We start from the raw sequence: 17,903 nt of genomic DNA, 5'->3' as shown, positions 1-17,903 counted from the left end.
CACCAGCTGGATGTCTGCCCATATACTAAATCCTATGTTCACTCTGCTGCAGACTAAGTCAGGTTTTCTGGTCACTAAGAAGCTGTGCTCTGACCTCAGTTTTGTTTCTACTGTAAACAGTAGTTGAATGAGTATATTTGGCACCATAATGGTCTCAAAAGCCAAGAGAATAAATACACATGTGCTCTTAGCATTTAGGTTTTACTGGTGCCAACTCAGATATGTGCCTCCGTATCTGACTTGCTGGACTAGAGACAAAGTGCTGATATGCTTTACTGCTTATCGCTTGCACTTGTGGCAGGTCTTTTTCAGCCTGCTGAGTTGACCAAGCTTTGATAGCAGTTCATTGAAGGTGCGTGACTTTATGCAGGGCTCATGCAGATGTCAAGCCCTTGAAGCCACAGAGTAATGATGAACAGATGGAGCATGTGGAGACAGCTGCTAAAATTTGTTTTCTAAACAGGATGTCATGGTGTCTCTTTTTTTTTTTTTTTTTAGAAAAATGAAATCGTACAGTGCTAGGTGTTTGAGGGTTTTTTATATCTCTGAGCAGAATTCTAACTGAAGGATGTTTTGGCCATGCCTTCTATTCTTATAGTTTATCCTGGATGTCACTGTTTTTTCACAACAGGAAACTAGATGACTGTTCTTATGTTTTGCCCCTCCTGGTGTGAAGAACCTGCTGAGGTAGCTACAGATGTGCACCAGTAACATCCAGTGCTTCTGTGTGCTGCTTTGCCTCACCTAGCTGGCCACTCACTTTGCAGGCTGGAAGATGGGGCTTGAAAGGCAGCAAGTGCAAAGTGGAGGCTGCAGGCTCCACGCATTGTTCCAAGGGCTGAATTTTTGCTTTGTTTCCCTGAACAGAAAGTGTGGGCCAGCTTTCAGCTGCCTTAGAGTTTTTCTGTCTTGTAGGAGAAACTTCAAAACATGGTTAGAAGCTGTTCACAATGAATTGTTTATGAAGACCTGCTTTGCTTTATGGATCGGGCAGTTCAAGCAGAGAGCAAACCAAACCAAGTTCACTTAAAATTCAGTACATTTGTCTTCTGTGGATGTAACAAATTGGCTACATATAGAGACCATCCTCGAACTTTTCTTTGGGAGCTCAGATTTTATAGTGTATGCATCAATGACTTGTAATTTAAGGAAATAAATGTAAAGTTACATAGAGGGCAGGGCCTAGTTTGTAGTCCAAATACTGATGTCTGTAAGTATTAAATATTACTTTGCTTCATATTAAATGTCAATGCAGCCGCTAGACATGTTCAGGAAACACTTTTATTTTAAGGCTGTGCAATTTTAATTGAAAACACTGGGGAGGTCTTTAACGTCTCTCCTGTCATTTCAGTAGAAGATACCACTTCTATTTGAAGCATGACTCTTCCAATCATCAGTGATCCTAGGAATTGTTTCAACAATTCATGCAGCTTTTTTTCTTTCTTTTAAACTGTTCTGGGAAATCTGGATGGAAGGCATGGTATAATAATAAAAGTCATTTCCTTTAGTCCTGTGAAGTCTCAGGACCATTATCAAAGTGCTTGTATTAACATGAAGGGTATCTTGTACATTTTGGCCACGTTTCAGAAAAAAAGAAGACTGTGTCTGTAACTGTATACTGAACGTTTTTATTTTTATCCCTCAAATTATAAGCTGCATTTGAGAAGCATAAACAAAATGAGATTGAATATAACACAGGCAGACTTGGAAGCGGTCGTGGTTACAAAAGAGGTGGGTTTTTGGCCCAAATTATATCAATGAACCTTTTTGTGCTCTCAGTCCACATGTGGGAGTGAGAAATGAGGGGGAATAGGGGTAAAGAGCTTGGGGACAAAGGGAAAGAGCATGGAAGAGAAGTCATCTGAACTTTTAATTCCTTCGTGGTAATTAAATCTGTCTTCATCAGAGAAAAGGTATATGAATTTATATTTTTTTAGTAGTACATTTGGTACACTTCCTTTTGTCCTGCTCCCCGCTAACTGCATTTTAACCCTTGGGGAGCCAGAAGCATTGCACAGCATCTGCAGTGTTGTGAAGGAAACCACTGGCGCTGTGCTGGGCTGGCTGCCGGACTGGGACTGTTTCAGGAAATTCCAAATGAATATAAATAAATGCTCTGTAGCAGCCTTTGGGCTCCCTGCCTGCCGATGTGTCAGGAATACACACTCCCTTTAAGGCAAAGGAAAGTGTGCTTCAGACTGTAGTTCCTGAAAAACTAAAGGCAGCAACGTCCCAGTGTTTGCTTCTGGGTTTGCTTCTGGGTGGATCGGTGAGTGAGACCCTTGAATGGGGTGGGGGTAGATGGGAGATGCGAGTGGCTAGCTCTCCTAGTGTTGCAGGCAAGCTGAGAAAAGGGATGAGGGGCACCCTGGGGTAGCACAGCTTAAATGTTCCAGCCCTCAGTCTTCCTACAGCATGTTTTTTTCCCATTTTTTTAACAGTGCCTGGTTAGCTGGGTTGTCTCACAAGTGCTGTCATATGAAGGGAGTTTGCATTTGCAGTTTTGCACACCTCTGATAGCCTCTATGTTTTTGTTGTTACATACGGTGTAGTTTATTTCCTTGAACAAATGCAGATTTTCCATAGAGAGACTGGTGTGGTTAGCACTCAAGTGAAGGGACTGCGACACCCAATTAACTTAACACATCCTTTCAATGGCAGAAAGATAGCTGTTACCCTTCAAGTTGCTAATTTTGCTGTTCACAGACTTTCAGTTACAAGCCACTATTTTTAGCTATTTAGAATGTGCATAAAGAATTACTTCTAATAATGACTTTTTCCATATGTTCTCTAATGGCTTTAACTTCTTGGAGAAAATCAGTTCATCAGTCTGAACTATTTTAAGTACAGAGAAAAAACTTTTAAGTGTTTTTGGAAAATACAAATTGCTTATGCTTTTCAGGTTTGGAAGGCAACACACATGTTATCTCACACAACAAATCAGCAGTAGATTAATATAAAAACAGGCAGGAGGGAACAATTCCTGGTATTTGAAATATCATACTGATTATACAGCTTATGGAGTTAAGCATGTGACAAAGTAATCTCCTTCTAGGACTCATAAATACAAATATTTTGTGGAACCATTCTTGCAGAAGACAATTCTTCCATTTTTTCTACTCTGTGCACAGCTGTAAGACCTGAAGCTGTAAATCAGTTTTAATGTTCCATTGCAGATTTATATCCCAGGAGACCAGGTTTTTTTCCTGATGGTTACTCCTGTTACAACAGCCCTGTGTATCTATTCTCCACTTCTCACCTCCTCAGAGATATATAGGCACAGAAGGGTAATGATATTATGAATCTAAATATTTTGGTTTGAGGATTCATTTCTTCTTGGCCAGAAAGCAAACACAGCTTTCTTTGCTTGGGTTTCAGTAGGTAACGCTGATGTACAGTTGTGTTAAAAGTCATTTTCAGGCAAATACCTGGCCCATGACTCCTTTGGCCCCCATGCAGGGAAGATGATCTGGATGAGTGAACAAAGGAGATATCTGGGGGTTTACTCTTCCTCTGCTTTGCCAGTTCTCTATCGGGGTTTTGTGAAAACTATCCTACTATATGGGTGCCAGCCTTGGTCTTCATAATGTAAGAGAAGGGCAAGTATGGCATCTTTTCAAGGGCTGACAAGGGAAGTGGAGGAGCTTCAGGGTTTGTTCTGTGCAGCTAAGGACAGCAAGCTGGCTCACCAACACTGGGACTCAACCTCACATTCATCAGCATCACTCGCTGAACCCACATCTATTGGGATATATTTTTGGAAAGGAGGGTCTATAGTTGTCTCAAACTGACCTGCTCTTGTATTGTGTTTGGTAGAGCACATAGTGCAGCTTTCTCCCAGGCTGCAAGGAGTTTCTGATTGGTATCTACTCTTTGCTATAACTCACATTATTTTGCCAGGCCTGAGTGAGTCTGATTTGGAAACTGACTTAAATCGAATGGTCTTCTTTGTCACAGTTGTGCTTGGAGCCAATACATGTGTGCACAGTAGAAAATGAATGAAATAAATACTTCAGGGAATGGTGAAGGGCAATGCTCAAATAGACAAATTCTGCAAGATATAAAAAATGTGCATGGAATCAGGTGCTTGGAAAGAATAAATTCATGCTGGTTCAGACTTGTCTTGTTGGCATCTGGTTTTCAGACATAGGTAAATAGGAGTGCCCCCCATTTGAAGCCCAAAAGTAAAGGATGACTGTCGAGACCTCATCACTCTTCCCAGTGATGTCTGAGAGAGCATGAGGCTAACTTTACTGTCAGCATCTCCAAAGGAAGAGCATTTTCTGTGGCTCAGCCAACTAAATTCCCATTGCCAGTTCAGTGGTTTGCTTTCAATGTAAGGTAAGTTCTTTCTTGACACAACACATGGGTCAAACTGGTGTTTGCAGAGGTAAATGCATCAGTGCAATGCAGCTAAGGCTGCCACTTGCTTCTGACTTGCTTGGTGGACCTGCAGGTCACGCTCAAAGCCACAATGCACCCACACCTAATTTGTGATAGCAGTTTGTCCACGTGGCCATTGTTTATTTAAAGAACTTTCTAACTAGAGGTGGCAGTGCTGTTGACAACAGCAGCAGCATGTCCCACCATGGTTTCTGCCCTGCTCTTCCTTGCTGCTGGTGGGGCAGTTAGCAGAATACACTAATGACTATACTCCTTCCCACCCATGCCCAGCTTCCTGTCAGCCATAGTTTCATATTCCCTGGGAACTATGAGTCAGAAACTGGATGGAGGTAAAACAGACTAGCTTCTTAGTTTTGAGTTTCTGTGGTCAGCAGCCTTGAGGTGGTGCACATACAAGATGTCCCACCGCAGAAGTGCCAGACCTAGAGCTATTTCCAGAAGGGGAGGGAACTGAAAAGGAGACTTAGTATCAGCCTCAAATAACAGAGATGTCAAGAACATAAAGCAGATTTTGTTGATGTTAATAAAGGGGCATATCACAATCACTCACAGGGCAGTTAATTATAGGTTTTTTTGTCCCCAAGTAATAGATTTCTCATATGCAAGATGCTTTATTGTGGGTTAATTAATTTGCACAACTTTCTTATAGCCTGTACTTTATATTTTAAACGAACTTCTGTTTGAGGTGCAAGTTTTCAATTCAGACATTCTAGAAGTAAAAGTTTTAGTCATTAAAAAGACTAGAAAAAGCTAGTAGGTGTGGTTTTTGAAAGATGGTTTTTACTTTCAGCTCACAGAAATAATTTTTAGTTGTGGTTAAATGATAATAACATATAAACTCTGTAGGTAACTCTTTTACCCATGTGAAAGAAAATCTTTAAGGATGAAGAAAAAAAAAAAAGTAGTATTACCTTGAAAGACCCCCTCCTGATACCAAAAGGCTATTCACTATATATACATATATATATATATATATGCACTTTTGGGTAGCAGGCTGGTGAGCATTCTGAGAATTTTCTATGTAATACCAAAATGCTCTGGTTCATAGCTCTGAACAGTAGTCAGGACATAGTTGGCAAACATGCTGCAAAGACAGAAGAATAAGAAAAGCCAGAGGCTCTTCTCCAAGGTTAAGACATGATTCTGCAGTTTAAGAATTGACCCTTGAGGAGGTTGTGACAGTCCGTCACTAGTCCAGACTAGTGCATCCATCTGATCACTGATACCAAGGTGAGACCTGAATTGTTGTTTTTACTATAATGCTAAACAATAACAATTTTTCTTATGTTTTTATTATAATGATAATCCTCTGCAATACTAAGCAACTAAGAATTTCAGGTTCAGAGGAACATAGCTGCTTGAGAAACTGTTTTTGCTGTGGGTTGATCAAGGTAATGGCAAAGCCTAGTTATGTCAATGGAAAAAGTTTTGCTGCTTTAGTGGCCTTTGCATTGTAGCTGTGATTGTTTTGAATTTTTATGTTACTGTCTTAATGCTCTTCTAGAGCTCTTCTAGAGCTCTTCTATTGTCTTATTGCTCTTCTAGAAAAAGCATGGTATTAAGACTGCAGATCCATTGGTAAAATGTCTTCTTTTATCAGTGTTGTGTGGTAAATGTGGCATCATAGCCCAGTGCCCTCATATTTGCTTTCACAGTGTCATGAAAACACAGCAGCCCTCTGAACCATTTTTCTTCAACATTGCTGCTGCTTGTGTTCGTTGACTTAGGTTGATGTCCTTAATTTAGTCTGCCACTACAAATATCTGAGCTGGAGCTTCTACATCTTTAAATAAAAACCTATTTATTACACACTGTTGTTGCTTCAGCCTTTCTCTGTTACTATTATCAGAGAAGTAGCTACCTCCCATTTTTTGATTGCAACTCCCAACCTAAAGTACCATTTAGATGTCAGATTTAAAAGCCAGCTCCCCAGTTGCCATATTGACACATACATTTTAAAAAGTAATCTATAAATGTTATAAAAATATTTTACCGTTTTTCTGCTCATTTTTCTTTGAGATTAAATTTGCAGCAAACATTTTGCATTGGAGATTTATTTCTTCAGTAAATGTGCAGTAAATTGAATTCCTCTGTAACAGAAGAATCCTCCCCATCTGCGACTGTGGTGTTGGTAGCAGGTTGGTCTTCCCTCTCTGGCTGGTGGATTTTGGTTTGGACTGTAGTACTCCATACCCCACAGCCTCAGTTGCATCAGGAGTTGAATCCCATTTGCTCCAGGCATACCTGTTGCTGAGGAATAGCAAAACAGATTACCTTTCTTACAAGGTAGTACTTATTGGTTGGTTTTCCATAGCAGAAAAAGAGAGGAAGGTGTTATCAGCCTCCTCTACACTATAGCGTAGTGTGCTGGCCAACTGTGCCATTGCTTATACAAACTGAACTGGGTCATGTAGGCACTCCAGTATAGCTCTTCAGGGAGGGCTGCTGAGGCCAGCACTGGGGTACTGTCCTGGGCAGCTTTGTGAATTGACTCCACTGTGCTGCAGTATCTGTCCTCCTTGAAGGAGATGAGCAGCCAGCTAAAGCAGCCTGTGCTCTAAACCTGCAGTGTGCTTCACGCTAGCACTGGGTTCTTTCACTTCAGCGGGAAAACTAAACCACTCGATGCTCCTGCTGTGTCTGGCAAAGTACAGACACCCTCTAAGTTTTCCCCTTCTCAGTTCTTGGAATAAAATAAAATCTAAAATATGAGATATAATATAAAATAAAATATAAAAAATAAAATTAATCTGATGGGTTGATTGGGCTTGGGGCTTCACACCCTCACCCCATAGTTGAGTTAGCTAGGCTGAATTGTTGCAGAGCTAGTAATTTCATGGCATCTTCTGTATATTGCCAGCCAAAAGAAAGGTAATCAAATGATTGTGCTGTAAGGCTAAACTGTATTTTCCCAGTGGTTTTGTTGTTGTTGGTTTTTTTTAACTTACATTCAAACCCCAACATCTGGAAAGGAAAATGAAAGAAAAACTGTTAATGATTCCATTCTGCTTTTTCTTTTAAACAAGTTCTCAGCTGCAGGTATTGTGGTTCTTTTCAGAAGGCAAGGCTGATACTGAACAAAAGTAGTATTGGGGTGGGAGAAAAGGAAAAGCATCCATTTCTTCTTTGTTGCATTAAAGAATCAAATGGTCAGAACTCTTTTTTTATTTTGTTTACCTCCTCTTCTCCTGACCTAAATAACAATTCAAAATGAAGTTGAGCATATACTGACTTGACTCAGTTTATACCAGCTATTGCCTCTGTATTTTTCCTTTGCAGCTTTCTTTATGAATTGTCTTATACCATGATGCTGGAAGGAGACTCTTATACATAACATTATTTCAATGGAAGAGACTTTTTTAATAGAAGTCAGATCCAAGATAAAAATGCCTTAGAGCGGATAATCATAACCATACAGGGAGAGAAGGCTCTAGATGTGATGTCTGTATTTTTCAAGGCACCTTATACTTCTAGCTTCAGAAATACATCTTCAGTTGCTTCTCTTTGCTCTTCCTGGACCCTCCATGGGGACTCTACAATAGTTTTCCTCGCTTGCAGAACCAAGACTCATGTCTGCCCACATTTTCTCTGTTTTTCTCTCTCAGTAGTCTTGAAGCACATCAAGTAAATGTCCTATTTTTTCCCAGTTCTCCTGGTCCGGGAGCAGACATGATTAGTGTAGACTCGGGTAGGGCTGACTCAATATTTTAATATACTGATGTTCTTGTGTAGTGCATTGGATAGGATATAATTTAATAGAACTTGGCAAGACTGGAATGTTTGGACAGAGCCAGTCCCAGCAGTGCAAGAGGTGAGAACTGAAGTGTGCTTTTTTTAAATGCTGCTTATGTCCTGCCCATGGTTATCCTGCAGCAGGGAGAGGGAAATGAAGTCTTTGCATACTTCTGGAGAAATGCATTAATAATGACAGTACCACAACGGGGCCTCTGTGCTTCACAGTGTTTTACTTAACAGGTACTAGCCTAAAAGCACGATGTGTTTGTGTCTCATTGCATTTAAAGACATTTCAGAAGGAAATGGGAGTTTGCTGTGTTTTCACATACAAAAGTGTCTGTGTTTGTGTGTCTGCGCATACTTTTTCTCTGTAACACAATGATGTGATTAAACTTTGTCTGAGCTACTGTGGAGACTGGGGAATAGTTCTAATTTTAGCTGTACCCATGATCAGCTGGCCAAGGATGAGACAAGACAGCTAACAAGAGTGTTTATACAGCCCAGTATATGCTGCAATACTTCAGTATGTGTTGTGGTTAATGGGGTAGGAATCTTCTTGTTCACTCAACATTTCTGTGCATGAAGGCTGAAGAGCAAATAGATGCAGCTTCCTCTGACGTTAATCTGAGGAACATCACTTGTTAGTTGCACACCAAAGCCTGGGAATAAGGGCCTCCATGGTTCATGCAGTACCTAAGGGCTGAAAGGAAGAAGGGCTGCACTCTTATCAGTTATTAATTTCCTTTTTATTAGGTTTTTTTTTTCTTTTGGAATCAACAAAACTACTTTTATTGCTTGAAAACAGCCATCCATTTTGCTTTGTTCCATGCTTAATAGGCACACCCATTTTGGCCCTTTCTCTTGAGACAGCAAAATGCACAAAGGCTTGGCACAGCTCTTGCATGCTGCATCAGTGTTGTGTTGTTGTCGGTAAATTGGAAGCCTGATCCTTATTTTTCTTAACATCTCAAGATACATCTCCAGAGACCAACTCATAATACTGGTATTGTGTTGGTGGATGGCTCACTGTATTGTTCTAAGAAGTAATAGGCAGTCAGCTCCACACAGTCTCATGCTTGTGGAGTGGCAGATATGAACTGTGTCCTGGTAGTGCTGTCAGCATAACCTGAAGACAAAAGGGATTTAATTGTGAAGACAGTGAGCTGCCTGCAGGTGCTGTGGAGAGGTTTACTGAGGGAATCAGTGTCAGTGTGATTACTTTATTATTTTTATTTATTTTTTATAAGTTTCTATTGAACAATCTTAATTCTATTGAATTAAGAAGAAAAAAATTCTGAGATTCCATTTCAGCACTCATGACTTAACATGAGATTTGCATGTCTTTTTAGAGGTTTTATGAATATTTTTCCAAAGATGCATTAAGTCTTAAGTCCTGGGACTTCCAAAGAGTCCCTCCCTACCCTATCCAACACTTATGCGTTGTGCCCAAGGACAGCTTAAGGAATTGCTTGACTTCACTGGTGTAGTGATGGGAGAACTGGAGATGTTGTAGGGTTGGAAGACAACAACTGAGACAAGCAGAGGAAAGGAACTAGGAAAAAAGGGATAACAGGTAAAACACATGGAGTTTGAATTTACACAGGCTGAGTAAAGAGACTAGAATGAAGCCTGGGATGAGGAGCAAGAGTGTAACCAGACGTTGGGTTTGAATTGGTGGAGCAAGCAAATGGATGTAAGTAGAGAAAGCAGGTAAGAAATCCAAAGTGTGGGGTAGTGGCAGAAAGAGACTAGAAGACTACAAGGCCAGTGTGAGAGTGGGGACAAACCAAGGGTGCAGGCTGGAAGGAAGAATGACCAGCCTAGGGTGAGGTGTGAGGTGTGGAGAGGAGAGTTGCCTGTCTGGGGGCGATGGAGCCAGGATGAGAACGTGGTACAAGAACATTGAACATGGAGAGGAAGAGGAGTAATTTGAAGAGTATGCGCTATCTTGTTCCCTCCCTCAGTGGGAGTCCTGGATACTTTTTCCCTGCCTGACGCTGAAGCAGTCCTGCTGGAAGGCGCAGTGTGTGCTTATGTGCTTTAAGTATGTGTGTATGCCGGTACTTTTCCTTCCACTCTGGCATTTAGATGGCTATTTTGGGTGCGTCTGTGAGTAAATACTGCAGCATACTGAGCCTTTGGTCTTTCAGCAGAAACATGGGGGCGTGGAGGTGCTTGTATCTCTACTGAGCAGCCTGTGCGCACTGCAGGACCGAGACACCAACGCACTCGATGTTCAGCCCCACTTCTGTGCATCCTCGTCTTTTACCGTTCTCAGTTTTTCCCTGAGCAGCATCCTCCTTCCATCTACTGCTCGGACTGTCCCGCGGTAGCCAGAAGCATTAAAGATCGCCATGAAAGGGCAGTTGTACTGTCTGCAGACAAAGCTGTTCTTAAGCCTGCTAAGGAAACTGGAAAAACAGGAGCTTCCCCACCACCACCTTTTCGGTACAACTAAGTCACTTCCTGTAACTGCAGCAAATTGAGAGTTGTTGTTATTGTTCGCGTCCCGTCCGCGCTCATATTCCTTTAAGAGGACGCAGCTTGCAAGCTTCGCCTTTTAGAAGCGCAGGGGAGCTCTCGGCCGGCAGGGAGCGGGGTGCGGGCGGGGCCGGACCCGCCGGGCTCTTCCTTATGGGGTGAAGAAGGAGAAGCCGGGGCGGGGGCAGGGCTGGCGGGAGACCTGGCTGGAGAGCTTGCACTGCGGGGACACAGGCATGTGGATAATCCAGGTAACCGGAAAGCTGCCTTCCCATATCCCTCCAGCTCATAACGCGCAACAATTGTTTTTCCCTTTATTTTTGGAGAGGGAGGGGGGAGCGGGTCGTATAGCAGCGCAGGGTATAAGTACTCAGTTCAAGGAAGCCCAGCGAGTGAGGCGAAGTTTTATTTAGATTGGTTTGGGGACAGAGCAGTCCTGCCTCTGGAAGATGGACTCGGGGGCAGCGACATTCGGGACCCTGCTGGAAGGGGGCTCCGCGTCCCGCCGCGGCGCTGGGGGCTTCAAGCAGTTCCAAACGCAAGAGGCGGAGGCGCTGGTGCAAGTAATGTGAACTGAGGTGAGGGCAAACTGGTATTTCTGCTCTGGTGGCAGCCGTGAAACAGCTGCAGGTCTGTGTAAAATCGAATGGCATCGGTTGCATAAGAAGTGGCGTTGGAGTTCCCGTCGCCTGCTCACACGCACCCTCTAGAGAAGCTGGTGTCCAGATGATTTTTGCAGCACGTTGTAATCCTGTTGTCTTTACGTGGCGGGTTAGCGTGTGTAAAAGCTCGACGTGACGTGCGAAGACAGGATTCAGGGAAAGACAGCTTTGAGCTAGTAGTGCCACTTCTGTGTCCCTTTGTTAATAGATGTTATCGTGTGTGCACGTGTGCACATTTGTGTGGGTATGCACTTCTCAGCATTTGAAAACCTACTGATTAACTTTGAAAAAGTTAATCAGGACTTAGTGTTGAGGGTCAGTCAGCAGAAAGCTGGTCTGCTTGCTGAGCTGCAGCAGCAGTTTCTGCCTCCAGCAGAACACCCATCTTTCTGGGCTCGTGTTTCAGCCCTAGTTTTCTGAGACGTAGTTTCTTTTCCAATGCTGATTTTGTGTCTTCTTTTCTAGAAAAAGAGGAAGTTATTATAAATGGAGAAGATGAAAAAGAGCGGAAAGATCCATATTTTGTGGAAACACCTTATGGCTACCAGCTAGACTTGGATTTTCTGAAGTATGTGGATGATATACAAAAGGGGAATACCATCAAGAAACTAAACATCCAAAAAAAGAGGAAAGCCATACCAGTCTTTGTGGGTACCAAGAACTCTGGTGGCCAGTGCGGTGGCTGGACCTCCACAGAGTCTCTCTCTTCATCAAACAGCGATGAGAACAAACAGTCTTGTCTGGCAGTAAGGAGTCAAGTAACCTCATCCATCACTGCAAGACCCTCCGTTTCTTTTGAAGCATCTCCCTCCTACTTATCTGTCCCTGAGAGTAGGCAGCTTCCTCCTCCCTCTCCACAGCTTCCTCGACACAACCTCCATGTAACAAAAACACTCATGGAAACACGGAGGCGACTTGAGCAGGAGAGGATGATGCAGGTCACGCCTGGAGATGTCCGCAGGCCCCGGCTTTCTAGCTTTGGAGGCATGGGCTCCACAAGTTCCCTCCCCTCTTTCGTGGGATCCAGTGGGTACAGTCACATGTCTCAGCAGCTGCAGAATGGATATCAGGGGAATGGCGACTATGGTGCCTGTTTCAGCTCCTCCTTGGGTAGTTCGATTCGTCACAGCCCCATGAGTTCAGGAATATCCACGCCGGTCACCAATGTGAGCCCAGTGCACCTGCAGCACATCAGAGAGCAAATGGCGGTTGCCCTCAAGCGTCTCAAGGAGCTTGAGGAGCAAGTCAAGACCATTCCTGTGCTGCAGGTAAAAATTTCAGTGTTACAGGAAGAGAAGAGACACATGATGGCTGAGCTCAAAAACCAGAGGAAAGCCACCCAAAATGACACTTACGGTTTCAGAAAGCGATCCTACAGTGCAGGAAATGCAGAGCAGTGGGAACACTTGTCTCAGGTCAGAAGAGGTGGAGAACTGTATATAGATTGTGAGGAGGAGGTGGAGAGCATGGAACAGAGCTCTCAGAGGATAGAGGAGTTCAGGCAGCTGACTGCTGAGATGCAAACCCTGGAGAAAAAAATCCAGGATGGCAGCTACGAAAGTCCAGTAAACCTAAGGGTAAACAGAGAAATCCTGACAAAAGAAACCCGATCTGTTGCTGTAGGTGCTGATGAGAACATGAACGATGTAGTTATATACAACAGATCTGCAAGGCAACACAGAGAAGTAGCTGTGGGGACAGAGAAAAAAGTGAGGGAGTCTGGGGTTGGTGTGACAGAGGCTATGCTTGGCTTATCTACAGAGGTTGAGAAAGAAATAGAGCTTCAGCAGCAGACCATTGAAGCCCTTAAGGAGAAGATTTACAGACTAGAGGTTCAGTTAAAGGAAACAACCCATGACAGGGAAATGACCAAATTAAAACAGCAGCTGCAAGTGGCTGGGTCTAGGAAGAAAGTAGATAAAGCCGTGATGGCTCAGCCCCGTGTCATCAGCACAATGGTTGAGGCCATTGTACAAATGAGAGACCAAATGGTGGGAGATCACGTGGACGTTTCTGATTCATCAGTGGGAAACCACCTGCAGACAAGCAGCGTTGGCACCTCATGTAGGCCTGCCACCCGGAGCATGGCTACAGGCCCAGAGCTGCTCATGAGCCGGTGGCTGGTGAGGGAGAGGGCAGAGGTGCGAGACCAGGGCACAGGAAGGTCTGTTGAGATGCACAATAAGGCAGTGGGTGCAGAGATGAGCGTATGTGAAACAGGTATCAACACAGAGGAGCTGGTGGGTGTGCCAGGCCCCCACTGGACAGAACAGGTGGGTGGAGCGGTGAGGTCTGTGGGCTGTGGGGATTGTTCAGTGGACGTGGTGGTTTGCATCCCGAAGGAGCACACGTCCCGCGAAACAGCCACAGAGGCTGTGCGCAGGACAGAGGCAACGGTAATGGCTGTGCCTTCTATGACTAGCCAGGAAACCAGCACTGCTTTGGAGATGGTGAGCCAGTGCACCGGCACGGAGACAGCCTCCCTGGCAGACTGTGGGACAAACACCTCTCTGATCAGTTGTGATAAACAGACCAACACAGATAGCGTGGAGACAAGGAGCGTGGCAGTAGGAGATGGCCGGGTGAAGGATGTTCACTCATCTGCTAAAACACGTTCAGTTGGAGTGGGCACCTTGCTCTCTAGCCACCCTGGCTTTGAAAAGCCCTCTGCAATAAAAACCAAAGACTGTGGTGTTGGGCAGATAAATATTCATGAGAACTATCTGGTTGGTCTAAAAATGAGGAGCATTGCTTGTGGGCCCCCTCCATTGCCAGTTGTGCCATCTGGCACCAGGAGCATTGGTGTTGGGGAAGAGTCTGTGTATGAGCCAGTGAGCAGTCTATTGGAAAGCCCTCTGCCTCCGCCTGAGCTGAGGGCAGGCTTGGATCACTACATCGAACGTGTGCAGAAGCTGCTGCAGGAACAGCAGATGCTGCTTGCTGAAAATTACAGTGAATTGGCAGAAGCCTTTGGGGAGCCCCACTCCCAGATTGGATCTCTCAATTCGCAGCTCATCAGCACCCTCACCTCCATTAATTCTGTCATGAAATACGCCAGCACAGAGGAGCTGCGGAACCTGGATCTTCAGAAGCAGTGCATGGAGAGAAGTGCCATGTCAGGTAAGCCCAGCATCCAGGCATGAATTTGGTCCACTCCTTGCCAGTGCTGCAGGTCAGTTACCTGCTAGGCTCTGGATTAGTTTAGAGGAAAGTGTGTAATCCTCCCTGATTAAATATGGAACTTAACTCTGTTGCTGGACGTGCCCATTGGGTATTCTATAACACACTACTGGGAACTGAAAAAAGAGAGGTGGGTCCCAGTGCAGCAGACTCTGAAAGACCTGACCATGATGATGACCGTGCGGGAGAGGTATCTGGAAGTATGCAGGTTTTGGCCACTGTGCAAGGTGTTGACTCCATTTGATAACTTCGAGAGTATTCAAGGTTAATGCCTGTGGGTTTGGAATTTTGTTCTTCCTTTATACTTGACATATGCTTTTTAAAACCGTGGTGTCAGATTCAACAGGGAATGTTGAATTCAAAAGCGGCTGAAACTCACATTCAGTGCCTGTGTCAAACTGACTTGTTTCCACAAACATTCCCCTGGATTTTGTAGTTTCTTCCATTGCCTTACTCCTTGTGCCTCTCATCCAGAGAGCTGTGAGGTGCTTTCCCCATTCCAGAAGGGCTGATGACTTTGTAATAGGCAACTCCAGAACACTTCACAGAAACCACATCTTGCATCTTCTCTGTTCTGATAATTGTTTGTCCTAATCCCTAATTACAGCCTCATGTTTGAAAGGTATAAGCTGTAATTACTGCTGGAGGATTTGGTGACACTCAGGAAAGGCAAAAATTGAGATTTAAATACTTGCATTTTATTTATTAACTTTAATATCCATACAATTAATTTGAGGGATTTCTTTATTCCCTCGGGCAAACTTGCTCCTTTGTTTTTATTATTATTTATGGGTGTCTAATAGTCTAGTTTAAAACATAGATATTTTTTCTGACTTATTTGTGAATCCAGCCACATCACTATTAAATTTATACACATTGGCTTGCTGAAAACTAATACGTAATTGCTAGCAATGACTGTTGGATACTGTCTTCTTGGTCCTGCCGTGCAGTGGCTGAAACAAGAGATTAAGAAAATGGGAAAAACTTGGGCAAGTTCATCTGTATCATGGGTGCTGAATTGGAAAAAATACCCCAAATAAATACCATTTAATGTTAGCATAATATTATCAGCTAATGCACTGCTATGTGAAGGTCTTGTAGCTTATTTACTGTCTTAAAATTTACCTATTTTTGTTAAAAGGCAGCTTGGGAAATCTGATTCTTTTCAATATTCATGCATTAAATTGAACCATCCATTAAATGAGTTGAAGTAAAAATTACAGCTTCCCACCATAAAGTGACCAGCAACATTTAAGCAGTGGTAAAGAAAACATGTGATGTCCTGTCTGCATACATGCAATGCAATACTATACATGCAATATTATCTTTCTGTTATGCACTTTATATTTTGGGCTTCTTACAAGTAATGATACTATAATAAGTATAATAATAGTAAGAGTGAACCAGAATTTTTAATAGCTGTAAATCCTTAATCCCTTCCTCTGCTTTTACTGCACAGTATCAAATGTGTAGTCTGGAGACTTGAAAGTATTTAGATGCAGATGGAGCAATGGATCTTATATTGCTAAAGATGTTCTTACTCGGATTCAGATTTCACATTCTTGATAAAAATATTCTGGAATACTTTTATTGTAACTTGTAGTGACTTTAGCTGTGGGTGCTTAGTGTAAAATCTTTCTTAGTCCCTGGTGAGAACTGCATGCTAGGACTGCCTGCATAAATCAGACTCTGGGCTGTAACAGATAAAACCTATGAAGAATCAGAGTGGGAAGGGAGTTATAAGTTTGAAATATTTCCCTTAATTTTGAAAATACTGTCTTTACTATTTTTCTCTGCTGGTCCTGCTGCTTATTTCTGTGGTTTTACAAATCAGGCATTAATTTTTCTGTAAAAGGCTTTTTGCTGAATGAAGCACTAACTTTAATAATTCTGCAAGCGCTGGAACTAATAAATCCTTTGTATTTTTCTGTGTATCTGTATCTCATGATAGCTTGTGAGCTCTTCGTGTCTTTCCTCACATTTAGGCCTCTTGGATGTAGCTTTGTGGGTGTCTTGTGTGTGAAGACAGCCAGTACCCTTTTCTCCATGCCTGGCATCTCAGCTTGATTTCAGTGGAGCTTGTATAAATACAAAAATCCTTCAGAGTCTCTAGTCTGGCTTGGTTAATATGAGCAATCAGGTTTAGATTATTGAAAGAAACATGACCTTGCAAGCCTCATTTTCTTAGAAAAACAGTCTGAAAATAGAGGCAGGAGTATCTGCTTTCAGATTAGCCGCAGTGTTGTTGTCTTTAATATTTTATTCAAAGAGCATCTTTAGTAAGCATCTCTTAAAGGCCAGGTCCTTTCAGGGCAAAAATACCTGACCTGGCATTGAAGCATGTGATTTGGGTACCAGTTTGCCATGTTAAAGGGGTTTTGGTCCATATTGCTTCTGATGCCTGAGGTTGCACATCAGTCAGATTCTCAATTTTACTGGTTTTTCTCCCTGCTAGTTCCCACGTGGGCCTTTGCAGTGATCTCTGAACCAGGTCTATTAGTAATTAGTATATTTCTTATTGCAAAGTAAACACCTTAACTTCTGTAGCTAAGCAACTCCTGATTACATATGTACTGTCTTTCAGAAGCCCTAATGGTGTCAGGGAAATAAAACCCGCTGGACAGACAAGCCCATTTCCAATTCACAAAGTCATATTAACAAGCATTGGCATCCTGTCTGTGTCCAGCTGCATTGTGTAGATGTTGGTGACAAACCTAGATGCTAACTGATCTTTATTAGACCAGACAGCATATAGCAGGACTGAGAGAAGTGAGCACCTTCAGGTTCTCCACTTATTGTCACGTAATTTTTTAGAAGTTTCATAAAGTTACATTTGAGTGCACGTGTGATGCATTTTGCAAAATATCAGCCAGATGCCTAATGCTGTTTGTAGGGTTTATAATTATATGGAATTCTAAGAAATCTTGTAGATGGACATCTCTCACAGCCAAGGAGTTTGCAAGGGTGGTGTTTAAAAACAACTGCTTTACTGTTGCCCTGAAAAATTACCTGAGCATATTTGACCTGAAAGTGCATGCTTATTTTGCCCCAGTGATCTTTGGAGTCTCAGTTATATGGTTGCTTTTTGGAGCAATCCTGACTGAGCACCCCAGTGGAAGCATTACGCTAACCATTGTGAGGAAGGAGGAAGCTTCTTGACTTAAGACTGGAGGGAGTGAAAGGAAGTGGGAAGCAAGCGTTGTCAGAAAATCTCAGGGGTCAGGAAGACAAGATGTGCTCTCTAGTGAAAACGTGCTTCAAGTTTTTCTGCTGTAACTTTCATTCAGACCTGGGAAGGCAAGCTGAGGGACAACAGAAGGAATGAAGGAATCATGGTGGTGTGAGAAGCCTCTGGTTGCCCAAAGATGGTGTGTAGGACTAAGGAGGTATTGTGGCCATGATTGTCTCTCTCTCTCTGTATCATTATTTGTAATGCAAAAC

At 43.0% G+C, this 17,903-nt stretch overlaps 1 protein-coding gene across 3 annotated transcripts in view; it reads left to right on the top strand.

Moving 5' to 3' along the window:
* KANK1 (KN motif and ankyrin repeat domains 1) overlaps positions 1–17,903 on the top strand; it is a 93,507-nt gene that overhangs the window by 53,943 nt on the left and 21,661 nt on the right. For 2 of the 3 annotated variants that reach the window (XM_069881046.1, XM_069881048.1), the window contains exon 3: positions 11,748–14,402. In XM_069881046.1, the coding sequence (XP_069737147.1) occupies positions 11,748–14,402 (2,655 nt within the window). Of the gene's footprint in view, positions 1–2,255; positions 2,270–11,747; positions 14,403–17,903 lie in introns of those variants that run through there. The other variant, XM_069881049.1, reaches the window with a different exon arrangement.

This window comes from Phaenicophaeus curvirostris, chromosome Z (assembly GCF_032191515.1).
Source record: "Phaenicophaeus curvirostris isolate KB17595 chromosome Z, BPBGC_Pcur_1.0, whole genome shotgun sequence".
NCBI classification, from domain to species: Eukaryota; Metazoa; Chordata; class Aves; order Cuculiformes; family Cuculidae; genus Phaenicophaeus; species Phaenicophaeus curvirostris.
The sequence above is the reverse complement of the archived record's forward strand: the minus strand, read 5'-3'. Positions and strand labels throughout refer to the sequence as shown.